Source organism: Talaromyces rugulosus, chromosome VI (genome assembly GCF_013368755.1).
Source record: "Talaromyces rugulosus chromosome VI, complete sequence".
NCBI classification, from domain to species: domain Eukaryota; kingdom Fungi; phylum Ascomycota; class Eurotiomycetes; order Eurotiales; family Trichocomaceae; genus Talaromyces; species Talaromyces rugulosus.
In genome coordinates, this window is record NC_049566.1 from 1,422,188 (window position 1) to 1,447,718 (window position 25,531).

At 46.4% G+C, this 25,531-nt stretch overlaps 10 protein-coding genes across 10 annotated transcripts; 3 read left to right on the plus strand and 7 right to left on the minus strand.

The window, feature by feature from the left end:
- Nucleotides 1-18: 18 nt before the first annotated feature.
- On the minus strand, nt 19-5,456 carry TRUGW13939_10840 (uncharacterized protein; the record flags this gene model as incomplete). Its single annotated transcript, XM_035493950.1, has 4 exons — nt 19-2,239; nt 2,295-3,454; nt 3,834-5,306; nt 5,367-5,456. 4 exons carry the CDS (start codon nt 5,454-5,456, stop codon nt 19-21), a joined length of 4,944 nt encoding a protein of 1,647 aa, XP_035349843.1.
- A 262-nt stretch (nt 5,457-5,718) lies between these two features.
- Nucleotides 5,719-7,049, plus strand: TRUGW13939_10841 (uncharacterized protein; the record flags this gene model as incomplete). The annotated part of the gene is made up of 3 exons (XM_035493951.1): nt 5,719-5,749; nt 5,803-6,057; nt 6,112-7,049. 3 exons carry the CDS (start codon nt 5,719-5,721, stop codon nt 7,047-7,049), a joined length of 1,224 nt encoding a protein of 407 aa, XP_035349844.1.
- Nucleotides 7,050-7,611: 562 nt separating this feature from the next.
- Nucleotides 7,612-9,341, minus strand: TRUGW13939_10842 (uncharacterized protein; the record flags this gene model as incomplete). Its single annotated transcript, XM_035493952.1, has 7 exons — nt 7,612-7,998; nt 8,057-8,241; nt 8,318-8,623; nt 8,690-8,779; nt 8,857-8,997; nt 9,060-9,192; nt 9,261-9,341. The coding sequence occupies 7 exons, from the start codon at nt 9,339-9,341 to the stop codon at nt 7,612-7,614; spliced, it is 1,323 nt and encodes a 440-aa protein (XP_035349845.1).
- Nucleotides 9,342-10,274: 933 nt separating this feature from the next.
- TRUGW13939_10843 (uncharacterized protein) lies at nt 10,275-12,006 on the minus strand (the record flags this gene model as incomplete). The annotated part of the gene is made up of 2 exons (XM_035493953.1): nt 10,275-11,643; nt 11,705-12,006. 2 exons carry the CDS (start codon nt 12,004-12,006, stop codon nt 10,275-10,277), a joined length of 1,671 nt encoding a protein of 556 aa, XP_035349846.1.
- Nucleotides 12,007-12,607: 601 nt separating this feature from the next.
- TRUGW13939_10844 (uncharacterized protein) lies at nt 12,608-13,351 on the plus strand (the record flags this gene model as incomplete). The annotated part of the gene is made up of 3 exons (XM_035493954.1): nt 12,608-12,848; nt 12,903-13,155; nt 13,219-13,351. 3 exons carry the CDS (start codon nt 12,608-12,610, stop codon nt 13,349-13,351), a joined length of 627 nt encoding a protein of 208 aa, XP_035349847.1.
- A 1,445-nt stretch (nt 13,352-14,796) lies between these two features.
- TRUGW13939_10845 (uncharacterized protein) lies at nt 14,797-15,783 on the minus strand (the record flags this gene model as incomplete). Its single annotated transcript, XM_035493955.1, has 2 exons — nt 14,797-15,047; nt 15,198-15,783. The coding sequence occupies 2 exons, from the start codon at nt 15,781-15,783 to the stop codon at nt 14,797-14,799; spliced, it is 837 nt and encodes a 278-aa protein (XP_035349848.1).
- Nucleotides 15,784-16,369: 586 nt separating this feature from the next.
- Nucleotides 16,370-16,918, minus strand: TRUGW13939_10846 (uncharacterized protein; the record flags this gene model as incomplete). Its single annotated transcript, XM_035493956.1, has 1 exon — nt 16,370-16,918. The coding sequence occupies one exon, from the start codon at nt 16,916-16,918 to the stop codon at nt 16,370-16,372; it is 549 nt and encodes a 182-aa protein (XP_035349849.1).
- A 49-nt stretch (nt 16,919-16,967) lies between these two features.
- TRUGW13939_10847 (uncharacterized protein) lies at nt 16,968-20,910 on the minus strand (the record flags this gene model as incomplete). The annotated part of the gene is made up of 11 exons (XM_035493957.1): nt 16,968-17,170; nt 17,264-17,620; nt 17,684-17,705; nt 17,858-17,988; nt 18,038-18,124; nt 18,548-18,593; nt 19,045-19,105; nt 19,173-19,257; nt 19,430-20,479; nt 20,550-20,724; nt 20,791-20,910. The coding sequence occupies 11 exons, from the start codon at nt 20,908-20,910 to the stop codon at nt 16,968-16,970; spliced, it is 2,337 nt and encodes a 778-aa protein (XP_035349850.1).
- A 1,192-nt stretch (nt 20,911-22,102) lies between these two features.
- TRUGW13939_10848 (uncharacterized protein) lies at nt 22,103-23,653 on the plus strand (the record flags this gene model as incomplete). Its single annotated transcript, XM_035493958.1, has 1 exon — nt 22,103-23,653. One exon carries the CDS (start codon nt 22,103-22,105, stop codon nt 23,651-23,653), a length of 1,551 nt encoding a protein of 516 aa, XP_035349851.1.
- A 378-nt stretch (nt 23,654-24,031) lies between these two features.
- TRUGW13939_10849 (uncharacterized protein) lies at nt 24,032-24,931 on the minus strand (the record flags this gene model as incomplete). Its single annotated transcript, XM_035493959.1, has 1 exon — nt 24,032-24,931. The coding sequence occupies one exon, from the start codon at nt 24,929-24,931 to the stop codon at nt 24,032-24,034; it is 900 nt and encodes a 299-aa protein (XP_035349852.1).
- Between the last annotated feature and the right edge of the window lie 600 nt (nt 24,932-25,531).

Below are 25,531 nucleotides of genomic sequence, written 5' to 3' on the forward strand. Positions count from 1 at the left end.
AAGAAAAGGAGTTTGAAGCTAACCAGGGGCGTAGTAGTAATCACCAAGCAAGTGCACAGTGGGATCGATAGAGACGAATTCACCGAGAATCTCGACGTCGCTGGGTTCGTAGACGTTGACAACGCTGGTCATTTTCCGTTGGTCGTACAATGCAGCCTGGGGTCCTCCAAGTTGGCGAGCTTCGTCGACGCGCTGGGCGACCTGGCCGAGATCGATACCAAAGCCCCAGGATATAGAGGCGTAATAATACTGGACACCGTATTCAGCCCACCAGTCGTTTAGCAAGAATGTCTCGTCGTGAATCCCGCTACCCGCGTGAAGAATGTTTCGGTCGAGGAAAAAGATTTTGCCTTGACTTGGAAGGGTGGAAAGCTGGGACTGTAGAGAGCTAGCCACTAGGTTGCCAATATTGTACAACTGGGTGGCCAGTGTATTGCCTGGATCTCTCTTGTTGATAAGAATGATCCCTAGAGCCATGTCGCAGTCTGCAGATGACGGATTCGAGGCACGAAGTTTCTCGCGTGTTGATGGCGCTCCTAGACTCTGCACAAAATGTGTCATGGAGAAGGTGAAATCGCGGGAAGCTTGCCGGAAGAGAGTTTCAACAAAACCAAAATCACCACAGTACATGGGAATGGTACAGAGCGGTGATTCTAGACGGCGAGGCAAGGGAAAAGGAATCGAATTCACCATGCCTCGAGGCGAAAGCGAATCGTGGCCACGGTCAATATGTACGCCATTCAGGTTTTCTCTGACAGGACTTGCATCAGAAGAGTGTGTTGGTGTAGCTGAGTTGGTAGTATGACAGTTGTCCACAGTTGCTTTGACAGGCTCGCTGAGAGGGGTTTGTGGGATGAAGACTGACTTCGATCTCAGAGAGGGGTTTGGATTCTCCCCCAGTGGCGTCTTACTCTTCATTTTGTCCATGTTTTCATTGAACTGAGAAAAGGAAGTCGTCTGAGCTCTGTCATAAAGCCCACTGGACTTGGGGACAGGACTCCCTCTGTCTCGAAGGTATTGAAAGGGCACCCGGGGCTCTGGTGCAAAAGTTGCCATAGTTGAAGAACTGGCGAGTATTTTACGACGCTTGACAGAAGCTTGAGATGGGTCGAGATCAGATGAAGAGAGGCTGGGCGGTGTGTCTCGCTTGGAGGTGGGTTGTGGTTTGGGAGGGAGGGGCGCGTTTGATTTTTTGACTGGTGATTTGCCTGGTGAGGAATCCCCAATTTCTCTTGACGTGGGCGGTGTCGACCCTGTTGACGTCAAAGTGCCCTGCCTCGATGGCGGGGTCGATGTCAAGACAGCAGAATATGAGCTTGCTTGCGACGTCTCCACTATATATTCACTTTTACCTTGTGTTTCTCCAATTTTCTCGTACCAAAGTGAGGTCTCTTCTAATAATCCTTGCTCTGGAACTAGTCGTGCTTTGTCTGCTAGATTCTGTAGCTCAGAAAATGATATTGCATCTTGAAAAGTTCTATCCCAGTGGACTTTGAGGACTCGAGGAAAACGCAGAGTATAGTACTGCGTATTTCCGGGTTTGTCGAACCCACTACCAAGCAACTCCACTATGAATGGAGTTTTGAAAGCTACCTCCATCTCTGGCAGAGAGTTGTGAAGATTATAAGCCTTGAAAGTGTTATTGGATTCAACTTGACACGCAACAAATTTGCCCCATAGATTGAGCATTCGCATGTCACTAGCACACAGGCTGTGCCTTCCAATAACGTCAATGATGCGAAACCGGGGTAGAGCACCAGATTGGATGACGGCGTCCTTATTGTCTAAGCAGCCGAGAAAGAACTGAGTCCAGGAAAGATAACCTATTTCTGATAGATGCTGGGCATCCTTGGGATCGTACCGAGCTCCAATTAAGGAGAAGTCGGCAGTATCTCCAAGTCCAGGAATATAGTCCTTCTTGAGCTTGATCCAACGGCAGAATCCCTTTTCCGTATCTGACGAGAGAATCGCGAAATAGGGCTCGTCGCAGCCCTTGAGTATATAGCCCTCCCACCGTTCAGAAATACACTTTGAGAATGCAGTCTGTAGACGGCGCGGTCCATCCGGCCGAGAAAAATCTATAACCTCCTGCTCTGAGATGTCTGCACGCCCAGGTATTAGCTTGACGGTGTCCTTCAGCAGAAGCCGCCTTAATCTGTGTGGCTTTCCTAGACAAACATCGTCATCCAATAATAAGATATCGAAGAACATGATCATAAGGTGTTCATAAGGTTTTGGCCTACTCCATATTAGCCGACATGTCATTGAATTTCGGCCGTGGGTAGAGAGCTCACTGTGAGTCATAATCTGTTCCAATCATGGTCCCAGACCGCGCGAGAAATTTTCGTAATTTATGGAATTCGAGAATCTTTGAATCCCGATCACTCCATACGAGTAGCTCGCCCTCCAAAATGCAACGCCTTGAAATCTTGCAATCGCGTTCACCAATTATCAAAGACCGCTTCACGGTCTCATGAATGCCGGCTCTATCAACGGTAGAATCTTTGCCACTTTTCGAAAATATCTGAATGCTAGGTACACCATCTGTGATGTCGACATGTATCTGGCAATACTCCCCGTCATATTTCCTTTCGAGACTCATCCTGCGCCGATTAATCATCTTACAGCAATGCTTGAGGCTTCGAGCCTTGTAAAACTCGGGACGGCCAACTTTGAGCCCTGGCCTTGGCACGAGGTGCTTTAGAGCTTCCCTATTAAGTAAATGGGCAAAGTCTGGCTGCGGCCTAGGGGGGAAGTGTTTCAGAGAAGTTGATCTGAGTAAGTGAACTGCCCCTTCAAACGAATCCTGGAATAGCAATAACTGTGGTAGAAGAAAGTGCACATGTTTTAGGACAACATCTACAGGCAGCTGAACAGGAGAATATGACTTCAAGATCATACGAGTCAGCCACTTGGAATCCCGACTGCTCAGCCGTCGATATAGTGGTCCCAAAACCTCGTCAACATCGGCAGCAGCGTGCCTTTTGCGAATGGCAGGACCAGAAAACCGACAGCGTGAAGAAATCTCCAGAAGAGCGTCTTCGATTTCTTCAACAGTGACCTCCCGGCCTGGAATGATCTGGTTCTCGGCTTGGTTCATGACATTTTCGACGCATTGACCCAAATCCCCTCCTCCATGGAGTCGCCATTGGTCAAGGTCTTTTATTCGCGAGCTTCCCAGATACAGACATCGAGCAATAACTCTGGCCAGGGAAGTACTTTGCAGCCAGTACACTCTATCTGGCCTCTTCTCAGGAAAGAGACATGATAGCAAGGCCAGCAAGTTTGTTTCCTTGTCGTGAATCCGTTTCGAATGGTTGATAAACCAGCTTGAAATGGTGTGGTAATCGGGGTTTTGGGTTCTCGCAACGCTTGCGGCCTTCAAATGACGATTGCGCTCCAAGCCAGAGAGCAGATCACATAGGTAAGTGAAATTGAATCCCATCCTCCCCTCCTATCCAGCACATCTGACAAGTCGCACACAGAGGGATGGGACAGCATAATTAAAGAGTTCTATGTGCTTGAAATGGACGATATACGGTGTAACAGGGAATGGAGTTTGTTTCCAGAAAAGAGCAAAATGTGACGCGGGCCGCGATTAGGGCTAGACCCGAGGCGCGTCCATGGATCGCGAAAGCACGTGATATATTTGTTTCAACTTTCATGATCATAAATTAAATTGGTTACTCTGAAGTCATTAATGTGGGTTTGATTCAATTGCATTCAACTAATTTTACACCCTCTGGAATCAACCAGACCTGGAATATGCAAAATAAATAGCGCCCAAACACCGGTGTCGCCAAGTAAACCCACCGGAAGCGATCACAGAATACCTTGCTTTTGGAGACTGCATGAAAGTTAGTATGTAATGGCCAGGAAAAAGGAAGAAGAGGGAAAGGGGCATACTCGTGATAGATCCTTTCAGGCATGACGTTTCCTTCCGCATCCTCCATCTGCACGACGTTATCCCGAGAGTCTTTGTCCTTCTTCCGGTCTTGTTCCAGCTTTTCCCATAGTCGGACAGCATCTTCAATCCTGACAATCTCTCGGAAAAGGTTGGTTTGTTGTGTAATTCCCAGGCACTTCAAGCCATAGATGTGACGGGCTTCCGAGAAGTGTTTTTCAAAAGCACGTCGACCCATGTAAACGAAATTGCCGCAGACTTCACATGGCAACTCCACGCCAAGGCCATGCAGCTTATAGAGCCAATACGGAATGGGCTTTCCATCCCAGGCCAGGGGCAGTTTGAGCGGGTTGTATATCCTATCCTCTCCTTCTTCATCAGATTCGTCGTCGTGGGGTTGTCCACCGAATGATGGCTCGGCGTCAGCCATGAGAGCCTCGATCTCCATTTGTCGTTCGCGCTCCGTCATGCCTTGCTTTCGTTCAACGTTGACCCGGGTTGCTTGTCGTTCAGAGTCTAGTGTTTTGGATAAAGATCGAACCCGATGTTCACGTTCCGCCACAGCCCTTTCTTTGAGTGAGTTGAACGAGGGGTCTTTGATAGCATTTTGGTTGCGCTCAGGTGCGTCAGAGGGCCCGTTGGCTTTCTTAGCCTCTGCAGCTTTAATGTGCTTTTTGCCCGTAAGATGATTCTTGTAGACGTTTTCGTTCTTGAACTCCTTTTCACAGTCGGCACACCAAATCCCTTCCCCAGTACCCTGCGTTTTCGGTCCATCGGGCCCAATCGTCGCCTCGGTGCCCCATCCTGGCACTTCATTTGAAGACCATTGTTTTTCAAATTCTTCATCAAACGAAACGAAAAGCTGTTCCAAATTATCGAGTGGGTGTGCGCGTTTCATAAAACCTTCCAGGTAGCCTGCCAGATCACCGACGTATTTGAAATATCTGTCCGACAACTTCAAGCTGCGCTTGATGGGGAGTTGAGGCGGTGTGAAAACATCGAATTGGTCAATGTATTGAATATAGGTGAGGCGCTTCACGCCTGGAATGTTGAGATACTGCTCGTGCAGCTGTGTCAGGTCAAAAAATTGTCCATACGCCTCTTCTCCGGTGAATATGGACTCGGCCTCGAACGCAAAAGGCTCGCCCTCCCCAGGATGCTTTCGTTTGTATGCGCGCTCCAAGTTTTCCACGGGTTCGTTGGGGTATCGCTTGTGAAAATCTTTAATATCGTCTAGGCGCTTGTAAAACTCTTCGAATGGGTCGCCCGTCGAGATGGACTGAATCTCTTGAGCTCTGAGACCTTCTGCATCTTTGTAAATGTCCAGTAATCTTTTTGACTGTTCTTCGATGCGATCTAGGAACCCGGCGACTTGGTGATCTCGCGACAGTCTCTCTCGTAGCTATGATTACGGTTAGCGATTCAAAGCTTTCTTTTGTGAGGTGGTAGTACAATCACGTACATTTCGAGGATCGTCGATCACTCTGTCAGCGATCCCTTGTTCCAAACGCTCTAGGTCTTCGTGAATGAATCGCTGGTCTTCGAGCAACATGGCGACTCAATAGGCGTGCTTTTCCGAAAGACAAGAGCTCTCGAAAGTTTGTCTTTGATTTGGATGGCAAATTGGGTCGCGGCTAGCATCAAATCCGGAGCTTTTTGCGGATAAGGGATCACGTGATGTGGATGACGCTCGGACCAACAAAGCCAAAAATCAAAGAGCGACCGCAAATCACTGATAGAATTCGATCTGCGACATTGACTTGTCTTTCGCATTGCTCATCCCTTTAATCGAAAAATCTACGAAGCTTGTCACTATGGCTGAAGGCATTGATAGGCGCAACGATGGTGAGGGAACTCTGCAACTTACACTTGAAAAATACAAAACTGACTCTAGCTAGAGCGCATGGAGTTCACGACCTCGAAAGAGGTGACGGTGGCCCCTACCTTTGAGGATATGCACCTAAAGGAAAACCTACTGCGAGGAGTCTATGCGTATGGATACGAATCTCCGTCTGCGGTTCAGTCTCGCGCCATCGTCCAGATTTGCAAGGGGCGCGACACCATTGCTCAGGCGCAGTCTGGTACCGGTAAAACGGCCACGTTTTCCATTAGTATTCTCCAGGTCATCGACACAGCTGTGCGCGAGAGTCAGGGTACGTTATGTATGCCCTATTGTGTGGGTTCAGATATCTAACACACAAGTCTAGCATTGGTTCTCTCGCCCACCCGTGAGCTCGCGACTCAGATCCAGTCCGTTATTATGGCGCTTGGCGACTACATGAATGTCCAATGCCATGCATGCATTGGAGGAACAAACGTTGGAGAGGATATTAGAAAGCTCGAGTATGGCCAGCACGTGGTTTCAGGCACACCCGGACGAGTTGCGGATATGATTCGACGACGCCATCTACGCACTCGCAATATCAAAATGTTGGTCCTTGATGAAGCCGACGAGTTGTTGAACCGTGGTTTTCGCGAGCAGATCTACGATGTTTACCGCTATCTACCTCCTGCGACCCAGGTCGTTGTTGTCTCTGCTACTTTGCCCTACGATGTCTTGGACATGACCACGAAATTCATGACCGACCCAGTACGCATTTTGGTCAAGCGTGACGAATTGACCCTCGAAGGTCTCAAGCAATATTTCATTGCCGTGGAAAAGGAGGAGTGGAAGTTTGACACCCTGTGTGATCTCTACGACACCTTGACCATCACACAAGCCGTCATTTTCTGCAACACTCGCCGCAAGGTCGACTGGCTCACCGATAAAATGCGCGAAGCCAACTTCACTGTTTCCAGCATGCACGGTGAGATGCCTCAAAAGGAACGCGACAGCATTATGCAAGATTTCAGACAGGGCAACTCGCGTGTCCTCATCTCGACTGACGTCTGGGCTCGCGGTATCGACGTGCAGCAGGTTTCTCTGGTTATCAACTATGACCTCCCCAGCAACCGTGAAAACTACATCCACAGAATCGGTCGAAGCGGTCGATTTGGCAGGAAGGGTGTTGCCATTAACTTTGTGACCAGTGAGGACGTGCGCATTTTGCGCGATATTGAGTTGTACTACTCTACTCAGATCGATGAGATGCCAATGAATGGTATGCAAACCGTTTTTCAACTTTTACGATTGGCAAAAAGCTAACATGATACAATAGTTGCCGATCTCCTCTCATAATGATCTTATCTCTTTTGCCTATGAGACAACGATTTGAAATAAGCCCAGAAAGGGCCTTTTTTTGAAAAACAAAAAAAACAAAAAACCAGACAATGGGGTGCAAGCACCATTCGGGAACTGAGGTTTGCGTCTTAAAAGCAAGTCGTGGAGGAAATGGGAATATTGACGTAATGGTAAGGGTTTCTATTCATTTGTTGAAGAGATTCTGGGACTGACGCATTGGCCACGGTTATTCGCAAAAACAGTCCAGATTGAAATATGTTGAGACAAGAAGAAACGGTGGAATAAGAACAAAAGATGTGATAATTATACCCAAAGGAGAAAAGGTTTCTTCAGCATCTACTTGTGTCATCCTTTCCTGTTTAATATAGTGCCTGAAAAACGAGTATGGCCAGTGAAAGTATTTCCTTTCTAGGTATGGTGTTATTTTACAAAGTACTTTGTAGGCTACAATGCTGTCCTGTAGGCCACAAGTGCTGCCCTAGTACGTAACAAGCTCTCAGCTTTTCTCTTTATAGAAAAATCTCCATCAGCAGCTCCCCGTGATCTTGAGCACAGCCACATCATGCGCCTCCAAATCAGCAGTGTACTGATTCGTAACACATCCCAAGTCATCCCCACTCCAGATATTCTGAACCTGATAACTGCTGCTATTACCACCAGACAATTGCGGAATCTCGCTCCACACTGCCGACCTCGCGGCCGTAGCATTCTCAGAGTTGAACAGCAGCACAAGATCCCAGCCATACGAAGTAGAGCCAGACCAGAACTCGGGCGGGTGCTCTGGGTCGTATGTGCCGTTGCTATATCCCGCCTTGTAAGGGACGGCTGGTTTGCCGTAGGTTGGGTCCTGGTTGAAGGCAATGAGATCGGAGTTTTTCAGAATGTCGAGATGGGTTTCGGGGAGGGAGTCCAGCTATTTTCCTGTCAGTTTATGCTTTTTTTGAAAGAGGTTTACAAAGGATAATGCGTACAGCAGTTCCAATGATTAGCGGGGATTTCATGATTGCCCAGAGAGCAAAGTGGGCTCGGTTTTCTTCAATGGTCAGGTTTCCATTGCCTACTTCGAGCATGTCTGGGTCACTGTGGCCCCAGAAGTCAACGAACTCGAGCTCGTGAGCGTTGAGGTTGGCAATGGCGGTGATACGCTCCCACGTTGCTAGAATTAGGTTTCCCGTTAGAGTCATTTTATTGAAAAATAATAAGAGCACACAAAGTATCACGGGTTGTCTCACCGTTGATATCGCCCGACATGCGCCATGAGCTGGCCGTCTGGTTTCCCCAGGACACGACGTCGGCGTATCCCCATTCGCAGAGCGAGTAAAGAATGACGCGCTGGTCTTCGACAGCAGCCAATGCATCTCGCATGACGTTGTACCGCTTTGTAGTGTTGGATTGGCTCCAGTCGTAGCCTGATGGGGCCTGGTTATCGAGGCCAGGACATGTACCATTAGGATTCACGTTAGGAAAATCACTATCAGCGACACAGAAACTGTAGTCTGACCATTTTGATGGTACGTAACAGTTATCGTACTTGAGGTCTATGCCATAGTTAGCAACACGCCTAATTAACTTCTTCTTAAAGCGTCGGAAAGGGATGCGCGCACAGTCAATGCCCCATTCAGCAAACGATTGGGCGTCTATAGCCTCGTTTCCGATACTGGCTGGGTAACCAGCGCATGTCTCTGTTCCGGCACCTGAGTGGTGTTAGCTTTATTACTCCGGATGATGTAGATTCGGATGGTGTAGAGTCAGATGTGCTTTGCTTACTTACTGCTATAAATGCCAATCTTCAAGCCCAGATCATGTATCTTTTGAGCTGTCCCATCGATTCCGTCCGGAAACTTGTCGGGGTCTGGAATGATGCGACCTGTGGTAGCATCACGGTGATCCTTGACAGCCCAGCAGTCATCGACTAAGACGTAAGTTCAGAGAGGTACTAAGTATCTCGAGCAGGGTGTTGGAGAGCCAGCTTACGGTTGACATATTCATATCCTAGCTTATTGAGGCCCGACGAAACAAGCTCGTTGGCAGCTGTCATGATCTTGGTTTCGTCGATATCGCAACCGAATGCATTCCATGAGTTCCAACCAAGTGCTGGCAGTCTCCCCTGATCACGTGGGTCAGTTGCAGTCTAGAATCAGTGCGAGCATAACACCCCCACAGAAAAAAACATACGACATTGTTTGGTCGTTCTATGGCGCTTGCGCCTTGAAACGACAGCAGCAGGGCTGCTGCAACTGAAATGCTATTGATCATTTTTCGTCACAAAGTATTGAGGCTAGGATCCGTAATTTAGCACAGCACAGGAAGCAAACGCCGTTTCTTTTGAAGAAACAAGAGCTCTATTTATACCCCAGTTGATCTGCACAACTTAAAAAGGTACTCAGCTGGCTGATCCGGCAGAAAGGCACTAACTATTGACGAAGAATGTAACTCTACGGGGCCAACGCTCGCTAGTCGATCTAGTTAGCTTTGAATCTATTTCAGTAAAATATTAATTAATCCACGATTAAAAAGATCTAGACGGAAATAAAATTCTCAGAAAAAAGGGACAGACACACCAGAACAGGGGTGATCGGCAGGCTGACTTGCTTAGTTCTCACTAAAAACAGATTCTAAAAACAGAATGAGGATAGCGAATAACATCATCCCAGGACGACGCTGCTTATGCTTATTCCCGGCCAGGTGAGAGGACCTTCACGGGAACATAATATCCGGCTCCGTGCAACAGGAGCTAAGAAAAATCAGGAAATATATTCGAGCTGAACGTTGAACTGTTGTCGCATGTAACGTGGTATGCAGGAACTAGGAAAACTCCGTGCCCATTTGGGACAAACCCCGCATTATTATTTCTTATTATTGCTAGCGGTTAATTAATTATATATATGGGACTCGCCATCGGGTATTATATTAATATTTTATTGGTTAATCAATAAATTGCTTTAGCCGGAATAAGTATATCAAAAAAGTTGAAAAATCCGGTTGGATGCAATTGTCCTCAAACAGTTACTAGATCTATGCAATTGCTAGTTGCAGATCGCCCATTAGCCTTCTCCGTATACATAGCATGCTAATTGGTTTGGGTCGGTGGAATATGCAAATTTCAAACCTCCATCCAAGAGCATTTACCGGAAAATTTACGAGTAAAAAGTACTGATTGATTGATTGATTAATCGTATGTAGTGCTTGTCACCTCCACATATCATATTTACTCTGCCGCTTATAGCCTCCTCCACTGCTACTCCTCGGACGCTCCTCGTCCACAGGCACAGCCAGAAAACCGCCAAACCCGTTACCGACGGCGACGCTGCGACGCGCTTCTCCTCCCCACACAGGACTCAATTGTGCAGCGTGGAAGCTGACTGGCCGTGTCGCCGAAGATCCTCGCCCCGAGGATGACGTTGACGGCGATGATAATTGTGAAGCCTGTGGTGATGTTGGCCCAATTTGCGTTAGGTTCCAATCCATTTCGTCGATGCCCTTTGAGAAAAGAGACAATGGCTGCGACAGCCCTTGGCTAGCAGGTTGCGAAGTAGTTTCGTCTCTCAGAGAAAGTTGTTGGAACGGGGCGAAGAGGAGTTTATCTGCAAAGTGAGGGTCGAGTACGTATAGTTCTCGGAGCTTTGGCAGAGACCGAGACATCAACGAGGCCAACAGGTACTTGTAATAGGAACCTGACACAGGCTGTGCTCCGTATGACCCATTGGCAGACGAGATTTCATAATTCAATTTATGCACACTGTTCGACACGAGAAACGGAACATCCACTACAGGAAACGACCGGTCCACAGTGGCTTCTAGTGTGAGGCTCACGAGCCGTGATGCTTTGGAAACAAGCACATGTAATTCCTCAGGCAAGATCCCGGTCTGCGTCAACGTGAGGTTCTTCAGGGAGTCTCGATTCGTAGGCAACGTGAGATAGGTAGCCAGCCCAGTGGCTGTGAGGTGTGGCATATTGCGTAGAACCATGGTCTCTAGGGGCGGAAATGGTGGGAGGGAGTGGGTGGAAGCAAAGACGGAATCCGTAACAGCACTGAGGCTTTCCATCTTCAAGCTTTTCAAAGCCTTGAAAGAATCCAAAACTAGGCGTAATGTGCTTTCGTCAATGTGCAGGTCCGATAGTTCCAAAACTTCCAAGCTGCCCCAAAGTCCCGAGCCTGGGATTCTTGAGAAGCTTCCTTCTGAGCCATGGGCATATGTCATGTGTCGAATTTCCGGGCACCTTGCCATCAGCTCTTGTTTCAATGTGTATGATGAAACATCGTCGCTATAGAATCCCGCAGGGAGATCTACATATCGTAGATGGTGCAATACGGATACCGTTCGAGCAAGGTCGGCCTTGCTAGCTTCTCGTGTCATGTAAGGCAAACGTAGAGAAAGGACTAGGTCGGCGAGGTGCGAAGACTCTCTCACCGTTTTCATAAACAGCAAGAGGCGCATCTGGACGACATCTATCGCTTTTCCGGTCGTACCAACGAACGAGCGTCGTTTGCGCTTGGAAGACAATTCAATCTCGAGCTCACAATAGTGGACCGCATCAAGCCGGATATTTTGGTACCTACAAATCGATATACAAGTCAGACAAACAACAATATCTCGGGATAAAAGGTCCCACGAACAGCAATTTCTGTGCTGGGCCCTTCCACCTCTTGCAGGCGGCGACGCAATGGGCCAAGTCGCGCATATCGCATAGCATGCAGCCATCTTCGGTCATCGACTCTTCGGACGACTTGTACGATGTGTCGAGCGCATGAGGGCATACGTAAGAGAGGATGTGGGAGATCACAGTGTCGGGGACGAGCCTGGTGCTGTCGATGCTGCTGGTACTCTTGTTGCTGGCGCTGGACGCGGCGAACGTCTTATTCCCCGCATTTGCAGTTGTAACCCTCGGCGGAGACCGCAGCTTTTTGAGAAAGTGCATGCTTTCAGGCCCTGGGCGCAGTAGAAGGCTAGCTGGATGGTGGAGTGCGATGACAAGCTAACAACGAGACCGCGCTGCTTGCCATGAGAGAGAGGGGAAATCGTACAGATCACAATAGGCCTGTGGGGCAAGCTATCTCCAGGATCTATAAATAAAGGCGCCTAGGAAGGGGTTCGAGGGCGAGAAAATCGAGTCCCCAATGGACGTGCAAGTCCTCGCGAATCATCGATAATAATACCAACAGTGTTAATATTGAGTTGTTGTTGTTGTTGGGTCTCTCGATGACAACAGCTCTAATGGCATTTCCTGTTTGGGGCTAGCGCCACCTGTGACTCGTTTCATCTTTCAACATGAAACAACGATCTTGACTGTTTTATCCGCAACATTCTCAGGTCCCTGTTAGGGGATATCAATTGATTTTTCTGGTTTTTCTGGTTTTCCGCCAGCGATTGACGTGAGAACGCGTCTCTTTCTCTTCACCAGGTAGCCATGACATCATCATCACGATATGTTGCCAACAGGACGCATCGATTGGGATATGGAAACTATACCAGTTGACCCAGCAACAAACGATACTTCATATTGAATGACGAAGACAAAAATGGACAACCTCAAATTCGTTACAGACCACCTGCGATCCTCCGTCGCGCCAGATCCGTCGCAGCGACAAAAGAGCGAGGCTTGGAGGTCTCGTCCTCCTTATCAGCACGTCTCGGACGACGAGTTTGGGCCGGTCAAATGGCAAGCCATGTGCCACTGCACGCGTGTTCAGTACCAGCTGAGCCGCGAGAAGCCGCTGGCCGCAAAATACTGCCATTGTCGAGCCTGTCAGGTTCTACATGGTGAGTTTGTGGGCTCAATTCAATAGGCAACGGATAATTGATGGTCTATTGTAGCCGCCCCCTTTCAGTGGTGTGCGATTTACCACAAGACAGATGTTCGTTTTACGCGGGGCGTCGACTCGCTGATGTTCTACTCGTCCCATGAAAAGACCAGAGAATACCAGGTGCCGACCAAAGTCTATTGCGAGCATTGCAGCTCGCCCATAATGGACGAAGGGCGGAACATGTGTCTGATATTCCCGGAATTGATTGACTTGGGTGAAACTGAGGAGGAGCACTTGACACGCAGGAAAGTCTTTGAAATCGAGTGAGCAGCCTGCCTAGATACTGTGCATGCACCTAGTATTTCATCTTGGCTAACTCGAACAAGCTGCCATATTTTCTATAGCAGACGGATTGTCGAAGTCATGGATGGCAAGACAAAATGGTCTGGGATAGACAAAGAGAGCGACATACTGGATGACAATGGTCATGGATTGCACCAGCTGAGTAGTGCAATTTGAATCGGCTAGGTGACAACAAAATATCGTAGTAAAAATACATGAAATCAACTTGCAGAATCTGGGATTATTTCATGTCCTGCAAGTTCACAATAATAAAGCCACACCTTTTTATATTTAATACATTGGGAGGAACTCCGAGATGCAGAATGCGACTATGCAATGGCCATGATATGTTGTTGCAATATCATTATCGTCTATGCATTGGTTTCTTGCGTTTGAGAAGTTTTATTTTCGTTAAGGCGATTATAGGGTGTCTACTCCATATGGCTAGAACTGAAGAAGTGAATCCAACATTCAAAGCCCTTCGTTACTATGAAACTAATTTTTACTATTATATAGACTAGTAAACTCGCAATAAACAGAATTGAAGAATACCTGTCTAGCTATATATCTCCACCTTTGGATAAAGTGTTTGAATATAAATTAGTCTTGGTGTTCAACCCCGAAAACTATAAAACAATTTGGGAATGGACAAAAGAGAACAAATACGGAAATACCCGTGTTAAAAAATGATTTCGAGTCAAGATTCTGCATAGCTAGGCAAGGATATCCACGTCAGTACTAGCTTAAAGCTTATTTTTCCACCCAAAGTCCAGCCTCCTAGCCTATAAATAAGGTAATAGGCATATCAGCTAGACCTTTGGGGACCAGTGCTGTGATATAGTCCGTTGTGAGCTCTTCCGAACCTCTTTCTATTTCCCGGATTGCATCTGGGAACAATTCAACCAATAGCGAAATATCGTCAGCCCGAGATTTCGAGTACATATATTGGATCTGTACAAATGCATTAGCAATTTGACATATTCTACTTGGCCCCTCAGCATCACTTTAGCTTTAACAATCATTTCTGTGGCATTTCTGACAGCACGGAAAATCGACGCATTCCATAGGATTTTTGTGAGCTACTTGATCTAGATAGAGATCCTAGATTTTGCAAGAGTCTTGTTGAACAGAGGTCTTATAGTCATTCTAGTTGATGGCTGGCCGCCACTTTAATGTTGTTTTATCTTGTATTTATTTTCTCCTGTAGTAAATATTAATATCGATAATGAATACTCTTTATGCTTTTCTGATGATAGTACGACTGTGTTTGATACAATTTTAACAATAGACTATCAGTTATATGGTGTTTGGAATTTAAACTTAGAAAAAACCAAACTGTATTCCAGTCTCTTAATAATGTTAAAAACCGAACCAAATGATACTCTACTTATATTAATTGATACTTTAAGCTTTAGCTAAACCTTGAGTAACTAATATATATGTATTTCACTATGCTATATTGGTTTCGTTTATTACTGTTGCCGATATTAATGGATATATTTTTAGATACATGTAGAACCTCTTGGATAACAAGGACTGACCAAAACAGCCAAAGGCTATTTAGTTAGCAGCTGATATGCTGAGAGAACCTTCATTGGTCAAAAGCATCTAGCTATTCTATGCTATTTAGTGTATATGGCCTGATAATTCTCCCAGAATAGTCTCTCCCAGGCTTCTGCAACTTCTGAGAATCCTTCTTGCGCGAGCTGAAGCTGCACCCGTTGTCTCCATTCCTTGCTTCTCTTTACGTCTATGGCAGTGAAGTCAAAGTCCATAGCTCCACACACACAAAACTTGGTCCTAATCCAGGCCTTGGGAACAAATCCAGTCATTTCCCAATCAATAATGCCAACTTTGCATTCATTGCTGAGATCTACGAGGACATTAGTGGGCCCCATGTCACAATGGTACAGCATAAAAGCGTCCTCAGTCATTCCAATATTTTTACAGTGTTCAAGCAACGCCTCGTGAGAATACTGCTTAGTAGGTGCAAAAGGTTTCAATCAACTTTCCGAGAGTTCACCTCCGTCGATGCCACAGATCTTATCATTCTCCTTCCGAGCGAGGGCTTTGCAAGTATCCACGACTTGGGTAACGCACGCCTGCTTAGCCGCCTCGCCCATAGCCGGCCACGCCTTCTCCAGTGTCTCTCCCGCTACCCGAGTCGTCATGAGGTAGTACCGCTCGTTGAATTCATTGTGATACAAGACTCGCGGGATCGAGGAGGTCAACTCGATGCCGTTGGCGGGGTCATGGAGGAAGTCTAGGGTTGTGTGTTCGCGAGTCCTTTGTTGGTGGGACTGCTTCTGCACTTTCAGGAAAGCCTCGCCGATTCTCCAAGCCGCGTTGGCGTCACCTGCGTCGTGCACTAGTTTTATTCGGCTCGTGGGTGAGAGTGAGCGAGTTTGCGGCTGTGGTTGTTGGCTTGCTAGCTCAGAAATGGTATAGAATGCGTCCGCGCCATCACTCCAAAATGGCCCAGAAGGCACAGCAGGCTGCAGAGAAATGATGAGTCTGTCTCCAACGATCCATGAATGGTCGTCAATCTCGAGAATAGACTCCCGAACCGGTCTAGAGGAAGACACATTGGCTGGTAGACAATGGTCCATCTGAGCGACGTGTGAAAATGGAAAAAATTTGGTTAAAATTAGTGGTTAGATTGACAAAGTGACTGTCATGAAGCTCGATAAAACGCGCCAATGGATTACTTTATAGCTAAAGAGCTTGTCCTACCTGACAAGAACGCGAGGAACAAAGTATCACCGAAGCCGAACGTAGTATAGATCTAATAATATAGATCTAGTTTCGACAGCTTCGATAGCGCATCATGGCTCAGCCATGGTCGGCCTTTACGCTCAAAGTCGAAGATCTCAATCATTCTATTGCAATAATTGATTATATAAGACATGATACCCCACTCACTCAGTTAACAACCAATGGTGTATATAATTTTCTTCACACCACGGAGTATCTATCAATGGGAACGAGCCATTGCTAAGACAGGAACGGTTTGCATAATGAGAAATTGGCAAATTCTTCGTCCAAGGGAAGCGGAGGCTCATATTATACATACTTAATCATTTGCGAGAATTCCCCATATACGTAAACGACTTGACTCAAAGCTGTAGCACTTCTTTGACTTTCAATACCTATCAATAGTCTGTTATAAATTTAGACCAAAATTTATGATAGATATCATGCTTCTTCCGGAAAATCCTGGTAAGGCCATATCTTGTCCATCCACTCTCTCTGTTCCTCATTCTCTGCTAACGACATGAAGTTTTTCTTCTGCGTGTAGTTTGTCTTTTGCACAATTTCATAATCATCGGGGTCGACAATGCCATCGGCCGGCAGGATGCCCGCGTCTTGAAACTCTTCCATAAGTCGCTCGATGTAATCACGATTTTCTATCTCTTCGTTGTGTAATTTCTTTTCGTTCTCTGTGAAGGAAATGGGACAGTGCTCTGCAGACTCCAACTCAGGCCAGTGGTCCTGCACATTCATCAATGATGAGCGAAGCCCGAAGACCTCTCCCGACGACCAAGCTCCGCCTATTGACTTAATAGGCTGAATGAGAGGTGCCTTCCAGGTATCATTATGGGTTATGGCAGCATAATGTTGAGGGTTTCTCTTAGCAGTAAGAACCTCATAATATTTATGGCATAGAGCGCTATCATAGAGCTTGTCTGCTCTCAATCTGCCCTCGTCGGATAAAGTCTCGTAGTCATCTGGCTTTTCTGGCATGACCTAACCGAGTGGAAGCGGGCTAATGTGTTGGACCATTCGAGGGACCCTAGCTTGTAAGATCAGTGTGCCACAATTTCGGTTTGAGAAGTTCCGAAGAGCCAGGTTCACATTGTGTTAAGTGTGGAACAACCAACAGGTACTTCTCAATGAGGTCGATGTATTCGCTGGGCATCTCGTGGTCGGTATTGCTTCGGTAATAGTTTATGCGCGGTCGTGCACTTCGCATCGCCCAAATCCTCTCATTGATGCCTATACTTGTCGCATAATCGGATAACTGACGCCCTTACCGTACAACAAAGAGTCAGGGTCACGTAATGAAATTGATAAAGACGTGAAACTTACAAGGACCTCGATCCAGTGTCATCTCTGCCCGTCCATCAGACCAGAATACAGGGTCCACAACTGGGCCGATGCAGAATTTCACGGACTCGTCTTCACCGAATGAGATCTGATATTTGGGATATGGCGTTTGCAAATCCTGTTTGTAGTATATGCACCCGTGTCCTGGAAAGGGCATTGCCGCTAATTTTGCCTCCAGTTCTACCAGGTGCTTTATAAATTTGTGCTTAGATGGATTGGGAAGCCGATACCAGACATCACCAAGCGCAGTGCCCTTTGCTTTTTCCATTATGATATATTCACTTCCAACGGGGTTCGAGGGGTCACAATTCCAAGTGAAAACCCGTGGAACGGGTATACCTATAATTTCGCGCGCCTCTAAATATTAACTTTGGTAATGTAGCTCGCGAATTTAGAACCTACAAAGTCCATGGTTGCGACTTCGCTGGCAACAGTCAGAATATTTGGTCCTGCATTGGGATTTGGGATTTTTGCGATCAATTCAGATCCATCGTCAAATTTAAGAAGAAAGGTTTTATTATATTGCCCCTCTTGATATTTCATCATGTGAGTGCCTCGGGATATCATTAGACAAACCATGTGTTGAAAGGGATCGGGGTGTAGTACATCTTTTCGCACTAGGGCCATTGGATTGGATAGCAACGTCAAGAAGCTTGTGGATATTAAATTTTCGATATCGCTTAATGGCTTCTTGAGTGTCGTTTGATCTGTCGCCGAGTTAGTAAGTAGCCACCAACATTTTACTTCTAGACATACAGTCATCGCTTGGTGGTATACCGGTAGAAGTCTTCTTCTTTCGCCTCGACAACTGTAGAATTTCGAATTTTATGATAAGTAAAGTTACTGGTATTAGAACAAATTGTGATGAAGCCTCTCACCGGTACCATCCTTCTTCTGCAAGTACAAAGACAACGCGGACACTTCTCGATTGCTGTCCCTGGAATGATTCATTTGTCTGCTGAATTGACGGTGAAATGGTCCGAAAGACAGTTTTCTTGGGATTGAGGAGGGAATATTCAATAATGGGACTTTCATAGTGCCACTTGTCGAAGATCGTTTGGTGTAAGCTCAACAGTAACGGGATTAAACATTTAACCTAAGGTCCATTATCTCATGCTTCCTAAGAATTTGCCAAGACCGGCAGAAAGGGATCAGCCAATCAGAGGAAAGTTTGCAGCCCCATTAGCCGCTCAATTTTTATACAGTAGTCTAAGCCCGTAATAATACAAGATTCTCAGTGTCGAACTGAATATTACTACCACTTACCAGAATCCCCACTAAGGGTTCCCTTTTTGGGGTGGTGGAATTCAGTCTATCACTCTGACAATATTACATCAATTGATAATTTTTCATATAATTTCAATAATTTCACTACCATCCATGCTTCTAAATTAAAAATTCACGTATACTTTCCTATAAAATATAGGCTACTATTTATATATTGATATATTTTTTTAAGAAAGATATATTACTTAAGAAATGTAGATTATTTAATTCTTTACGTGTACTGCTAAAAAGGAAGAAACCATTCTAGGAAGTAGCTGCTTAGATAATTGGTTGGTTAACAAATGGTATGTACTGCTGTGGGCATGTAATGTTGGACGGTAGAACTATGCCTTGAAGGTATGCCTGAACATGTCCAAAGTAGCAGTTCGACCCCCCCTGGTTGATGACTGTATGCTGTATTTAAGAGAAACATTCCACGAGTAAGCTTAGACTCTTGTTTGAGGTGGTTGTGTAATTGAGATTTGATAATAACTTACACCAATGGCATCTTGCAATAGGATTATTGATCCGGCAAACCGAGAAGACATCTTGCGCGCCCTGCGAAGAGGTAAAGACAATTAGCAACATAACTATTAGGTGGCGAGGTAATTTGGCCGAAACGTACGATTCTAAGGGCGTTATAGGGTCGATAGTATTACTCGCAAACAGGATCGGGAAGGACGTAGGCTTGTCTAGTCCACGTATTGGGCCTGCATAAAAAATAAACTGGTTAGATTTAGCTTCCAATGCAGATAGTTATTGAGTTTCCCGAAGATGAAATTTAGAGAAGCGAGAGAGAGAGGGAGAGAGAGGGGGAGAGAGGGAGGGAGTGTGTGTGTGTGTGTGTGTGTGTGTGTGTGTGACAAAAAGAGGGTTGCCTACCTTGAATCACCATGCTATCAGGCAATTGGGGTCGGAATGATCTACACAAGATAGTTTCCAGGTAGATTGGGTAGATATCACCAATGTACTTGCTCTTGGAGATCGTGTACTCGACGTAGCTCTTGAATTCTTCAATGGTAGTAAGCCTGTTTCTCCGATACGAATCGGCGCATTGGATGGCGAGACGGGCGTCGGATGTAGAATTTAACCCATAAAACATTCCCGAAAGAGCAGACACGTCCCCAAGCTCGAACTGGTGTAGGATATTGGCCATTGCTGGGAATTCAGCCAGTGGGGCGGAGATGGTGTTGAGGAAAAGAGCCTTCAGGTCTGAATAGGTGACCAGTGTCGGCAGGTCTTGACTTTGGACTCCGTTCACGGGAACTGGATGGGTTTGAAGCTGATGAATGATGCTGTCCATTCTGGCGGTGATTTTAGCTGGAGTGGGTCCCCAGAATGAACATTTTTCAGGACCTGCAGAATGGCAGAAGGCCGAGAATTTCTCCATGGCCTCGTCCATTTGATCGACGTTGTCCCTCCAGTCATTGTTATAATATTGCTCTGCATTCAAAACGCCATCGAGTATCATTCTCCCAACTCGGTTGGGAAACATGGAAGCGAAAGTGCTGCCGATGACAGTGCCGTAACTGATGCCATAACACCACAATTTGGCGTCTGATGGTGACTGACCGGCTACCTTGGCCTCGGATTCTATAAATGTGAGCAAATCATGGGCCACCGCCGGTGTAGTCACATAATATCCATTAGGTGACTCGTTCTCGACAGCATGGTTGCACCACTCTCCGTAGATAGAGCTTGAATAGTACTGGTCCTCAAGCGATGTTGATGAGATGTTGGTGACTCCTGTACTGTGTAGTCGACTGAAGGCCAATCTTGCTTCTATGTTCCCCGAGAAGCAGTCGAGTCTCAAACCGCTGTTGTTCACACCGCGAGGGTCAAAGGAGACGATGTTGTACTGCTCTCCGAAGATTTGCCCTGTTAGGGTCCGGTATGTGAGGAGGAGGTCGACTCCAGAACCACCTGGACCGCCTAAAGAAGTGTCAGTCCAGTCACAAGTATTTAGGGTGACGTTGTACGAAGGATACTATCGAGATCTTACCGGGGATGAGTACAAGGCTTGGGGACTCGGCGGTGGCATTCTTGCCAGCTAGTTTTATGAAGGCAATTGACGTCGTGCCAAGACTTCTTTTTGAATAATCCAAAGGAACTTCCAGTTTAGAGCATGTGAAGTTATCGAAACATGGTGTCCAAGCGAGGTTGGCTGATGGATCAATCTAGATGGCTAGTTAGAAAGCTTGAAAGCTTCAGAGGATGTGGTTTGGCAAAGTCTTAAGACTCACATTGTCAAATCCATAAACCATGCCCGGATCATGCGAACTAGAGGCTGTACATCCCAAGCTCATGAAAAGAATGAGAGTATTGACAAGGTGATTCATTGTTATCCCTAGAAGGCTTCTCATTGAGCTTTTTGTTATGTTGCTTGCATGGAAGTGGCGATATTGATCATTGTAGCCGACACAATTGCGATATTAGGGGGCTATTTATACCAGACTTGTCAACCAAGTTGGTCGGTTTCAATTGCTCAGTTCTTTAGGCAGTCGTACTCCTATCAACTCACAATAATACCTCTCTTAGTGCCTACATACTTGTACGAACTAGCCAATCAAAATGCATATCGACACGCACTAGTCTATATTAGGATTCATCCTGATTGGTATCTTTCAGCTGTATTATTATTTTGTATGGCAGAATAATTATATGGCCGGTGTCACTTACTGCTTATGCTCCAAAAAGGGGTTGTCAAAACCTCGTAAGTTCTTTAGCTCTTCTAAAGCTACACTTGATCTAAGTCTGACATATGTTACAGCATCGCAAGCAATCTTAATTCTACTACGTACTAGTATTTATTTTAATACCAAACCTTAATATAGAACTAAAGTTACTATAAAGGCTTACACTAAACTATATCAGGCGGTAAAGGGGGTCTGTTTGTATTTTGAAGCGGTCTAAATATTAATAGTGTGGCTGAGCTATCCAGTTTTTCCCGGAAATGAGTTGTTGGCCCCCATTTGTACGAACTAGCCAATCAGAATTTAGCATGATACTCACTAGCTAGTCTCTATTAGGATTTATAACGATTGGTTTATCTCTCCAGGCTTCTTAGTTTGTACTTCGTACCATCCATCTTTTCTCATTCAAGTGCCCATCGCAAAGGACATGTGAGATGACTTCATGCTGGCATACGAACAGACGAACAGACGATCCTGTTGAAATCATATTATTTGCTTTTCGAAGCTAATGCCGCTTGTAACTGGCGGCTTATGGGTCGTATTGGTCCGCTGCTTGAAACGGCGAGTACTGCATATTTTGACCAGCTAACATCGACGTGATGGAAGAGATCAAGAACGAGAACACCAAGACGGCCAATCAATCTTGGAGAAGAAAGCCTCGCAAGTTCGCTCCAAAGTCAAGACTAGGCTGTAAGACTTGCAAGTCAGTCTTGACTCCGTTCTTCCAATTGTGTTCAAAGACTCGAAACTGACACTTAACCTTGGTGGACTTCTCAGGATACGACGAATAAAATGCGATCTATCTCGGCCTTTATGCTTGAAATGCCGCTCCACAGGTCGCACCTGTGACGGCTATAGTGAAATGCCCTTCGCTTTCAAGACCGAGAAGACAAAGATTGAATCAAGTCGTTATCACAACGACAAGGCCGACAGAGTAGAGAGTCGCGACAGTTACCACCCTTGCACCACGATCAGTGCGTATCGGTCAAAACAATGGCACGCGGAATACCATGGCCTCATTTTGCAGAATCCCGGACCCTTTATGATCTTACCAGTGACTGGGTCAGCCCAGGCAGAGGCAATGTGTTTTTTCGAGTATATTTCGATCAAGCATCTGAATGAGTACCACCCCTGGGATTCATGGCGGGAGACTCTCATGTTCTTCTCCCAAACAGTGTCATCAGTGCGGCATGCCGCCATTGCTCTGGCCTTGATGCACCGAAACTACCTGAATCGCGATTCTAGTGATCGTGTGCTTCAACCTCATTCCTTGAAAGACCGCCAACCGTGTAATGCTCCCTTACTTCACTATAATCGGGCCATTCAACTTCTTCTGACGCAGGAAAGTGGTGACAGCACCGAAATAACTGCTATCACCCTTTTGGTCTGCTATCTCTTCATCTGCTTTGATCATCTGGCGGGCAACGATGTACAAGCAGTGAAACACCTGCGCGGAGGTGTGGAGCTCTCACGCAACATTGACAAGGCTATACTGAACAACAGCAGTACTTATGAGGATGCCAAACCTTTAGGGGTTCGCACGCTTATCTGCCAGGTCACAAAACAAATCCGCCGTCTCGACATGCAGTCCGTAACGTTTCTGGTCGATTGGAATCCAGCTGACATCCAAGAGGGATTTATGTCCCAGCTTCCACCCTTCGACAGCCCCTTTCGATCTCTTGACCAAGCCGCCGACCACCTTCAGATCCTTGTCGCTCGGGTAATGAGACTGTGCAACACGGAGCAGCAACTATCCCCGATGGGTGAGATGCTGCCGTTACCTTGTTCACTTAAGGATATTGTTCTTGGGCAGTTGGAGACGTGGTCGACTCTCTTCGAAAACATACTGCAACAAGGCAACTCCTACGAGGCAGATTCTGAAACTTACCCGCTCGTGTCACTGCTGCGTTTACAATATACTATCGCATGGATTCTCCTCAATAGTTGCGGACCTGGCAGGGAAATGGACTATGATGACTTCCTGCCCGAGTTCCAGCAATGCGTGGCCCTAGCAGGCGACGTAGCGGCGGCACATGAGCGGTATTCGGGGTCTTTAAAGCCGACTTTTACGCCGGAGGTCGGAATTATCCCCGTGCTTTACATAATAGGGGTTAAATGCCGACATCCAATTGTCCGACGCGAGGTCCTAAGTATCTTGCGACGACAACAGATACGGGAGGCGGTTTGGGATAGCATCTCTGCTGCCAGGGTGGTTGAGCGGGTAATCGAGATTGAAGAGGGCGGGTCTGGAGAAGGACATATGCCACAAACTATGGAACAAATTGCCGTGTGGCAGAGGATCAAGGCTTTATCTTGGATACATGTCATCAGTGGACAGTCTGCGGCCAGGTTGGATATTACGTATACGTTCTGCGCGCGTGAGGGAATTCATACCGAGTCTCTCATCATGTAACATACAGCAATTCTCATCATGAAAGAGTCAATGGCCGAGTTGACTCATTTGGCACACCCTAAAACATGTATGGGTCGATATCTTAAACTCGGGGGCGTCGTATTGACAACCATTAGTTACACTACGTTCCTCGGCGAATGACATTTAATTGGCCGACTTCATTTTTGCTAAATTTAGAATTCAATTAAACTATTTGAAAGATTATATAACTCAATCATAGCAGAAAGCGCTTTGTAGGAAAACCGCGACGTCAATACCGGGCTTTTCTAATATTTAGAAATTTCAATATTGATACTGTCCCCTTTCTAGAATAAAAGGGAATTTATTGAATTTACTATATAATAATATCCAAAGATTAGTTTTCGCAATTACTTTGAATCAAACTTGAAAATATTCTCCATCTTGAAGATCAGCAAGAAGTCCACGTTGCTGAGGATTCCAGTCTAGCTCTTGTCGAGTCTTTTGATTGGAGATAGGATTGTCAGCGCCCACGACAAGACTAAATGGACCAAAGTGTTCTTGGGTCTCTCGTATAGACTTTGACTGCACGGGGACGCCAAGTTTGTTCCCAATGGTTTGGGCGATATCCTTCATCTTGACTTCCTCTGCAACGACATGGAATGTTGAGCCAGCGGTTGCCTTTTCCAGAGCCAGTCGATAAGCAACAGCCGTGTCTAAACAGTGGACCGCTGGCCAGCAGTTGAGCCCATCACCGACATAGATGGAGACGCCTTTCTCACGAGCAGTAGCAACGAGAGTGGAAATGAACATGTGGTTATCACCGTCACCATGGTTGACTGGGGCAAGCCGCATGATTACTGTACGGATACCCCTAGAAGCGAGACCTTTAGTTAACTCCTCGGACAGCCCTCGAGCGGCGAAAGTGGGCGACGAAGAGTCAAATAAGTCATCTTCAGTCCCGAGGCGACCATGAGGGAGCAACATAGTCCCAGATGTGATTATCAGAGGACGGCTCGACCCGGCAAGAACGTCACCCATGGCTTGAATGGCCTCCCGGTCCGTCTGACAGGTTCGCTCGTAGTTGGCAAAATCATGGATAAATGCTAGGTGAATAACACCATCTGATGCAGATGCCCCCTCCCTGAGGATGTTCAAGTCGGTGAGGGAGCCTCTCTTTACATCGGCTCCAACAGCAACCAGTTCCTCTGCTGCCCTGTCGGAGCGAGCGAGGCCTACGACGGTGTGTCCTGCGCCGAGAAGTTCCTTGGTGACGGCTTTTCCGATAAAGCCTGAAGCACCGGTGATGAATACACGCATGATCGTTGACTCGTGCGCTAGTTGAAGCGGTTTTTATGTAAAGAAGATAAATTTTTTCAATTAGGGGACATAGAGGAATAATCCAGAGTCGTCATGACTTTTCTAAGCCGGAACGCACGTCTTTCTTATATTTCTCCCATTTCGGCGGACTAGAAATTGATTCATACAGCATTGAAAGAAATATTATATGCCCGGTTATAGAAATGGGAGCAGTAGCCTGTAGGACTTCGCCTCCATACCCACCAATAAGATCACTAGCAACGCGACAGAGGGGATAGCGTGTAGATCTAGGTCGTTTAGCTTGCATGACAGCGAGAAGCTCAGCACTTGAGGACGGATCTCCGGCAACTCTGTTACATAGTATTGAGCGTCCTATATGTGAGGAAATGTTAGGCATTTCTATACGTTTAATCCTTTAACTTAAAAAATGCTAAACATGCAATTCCGGCACTTCCGCATTCGGGCAGCGTGCTGAGACATCCGATCCTAACTTTACTTTAAAAACTGCCTGCAGTTTTGTCAGCTTCTGGCCGAAAGGATCGGCGTTATGTTACTAATAGAACGATTTGAATCCTGTTCTTTGCCGCGATAAACTGTATG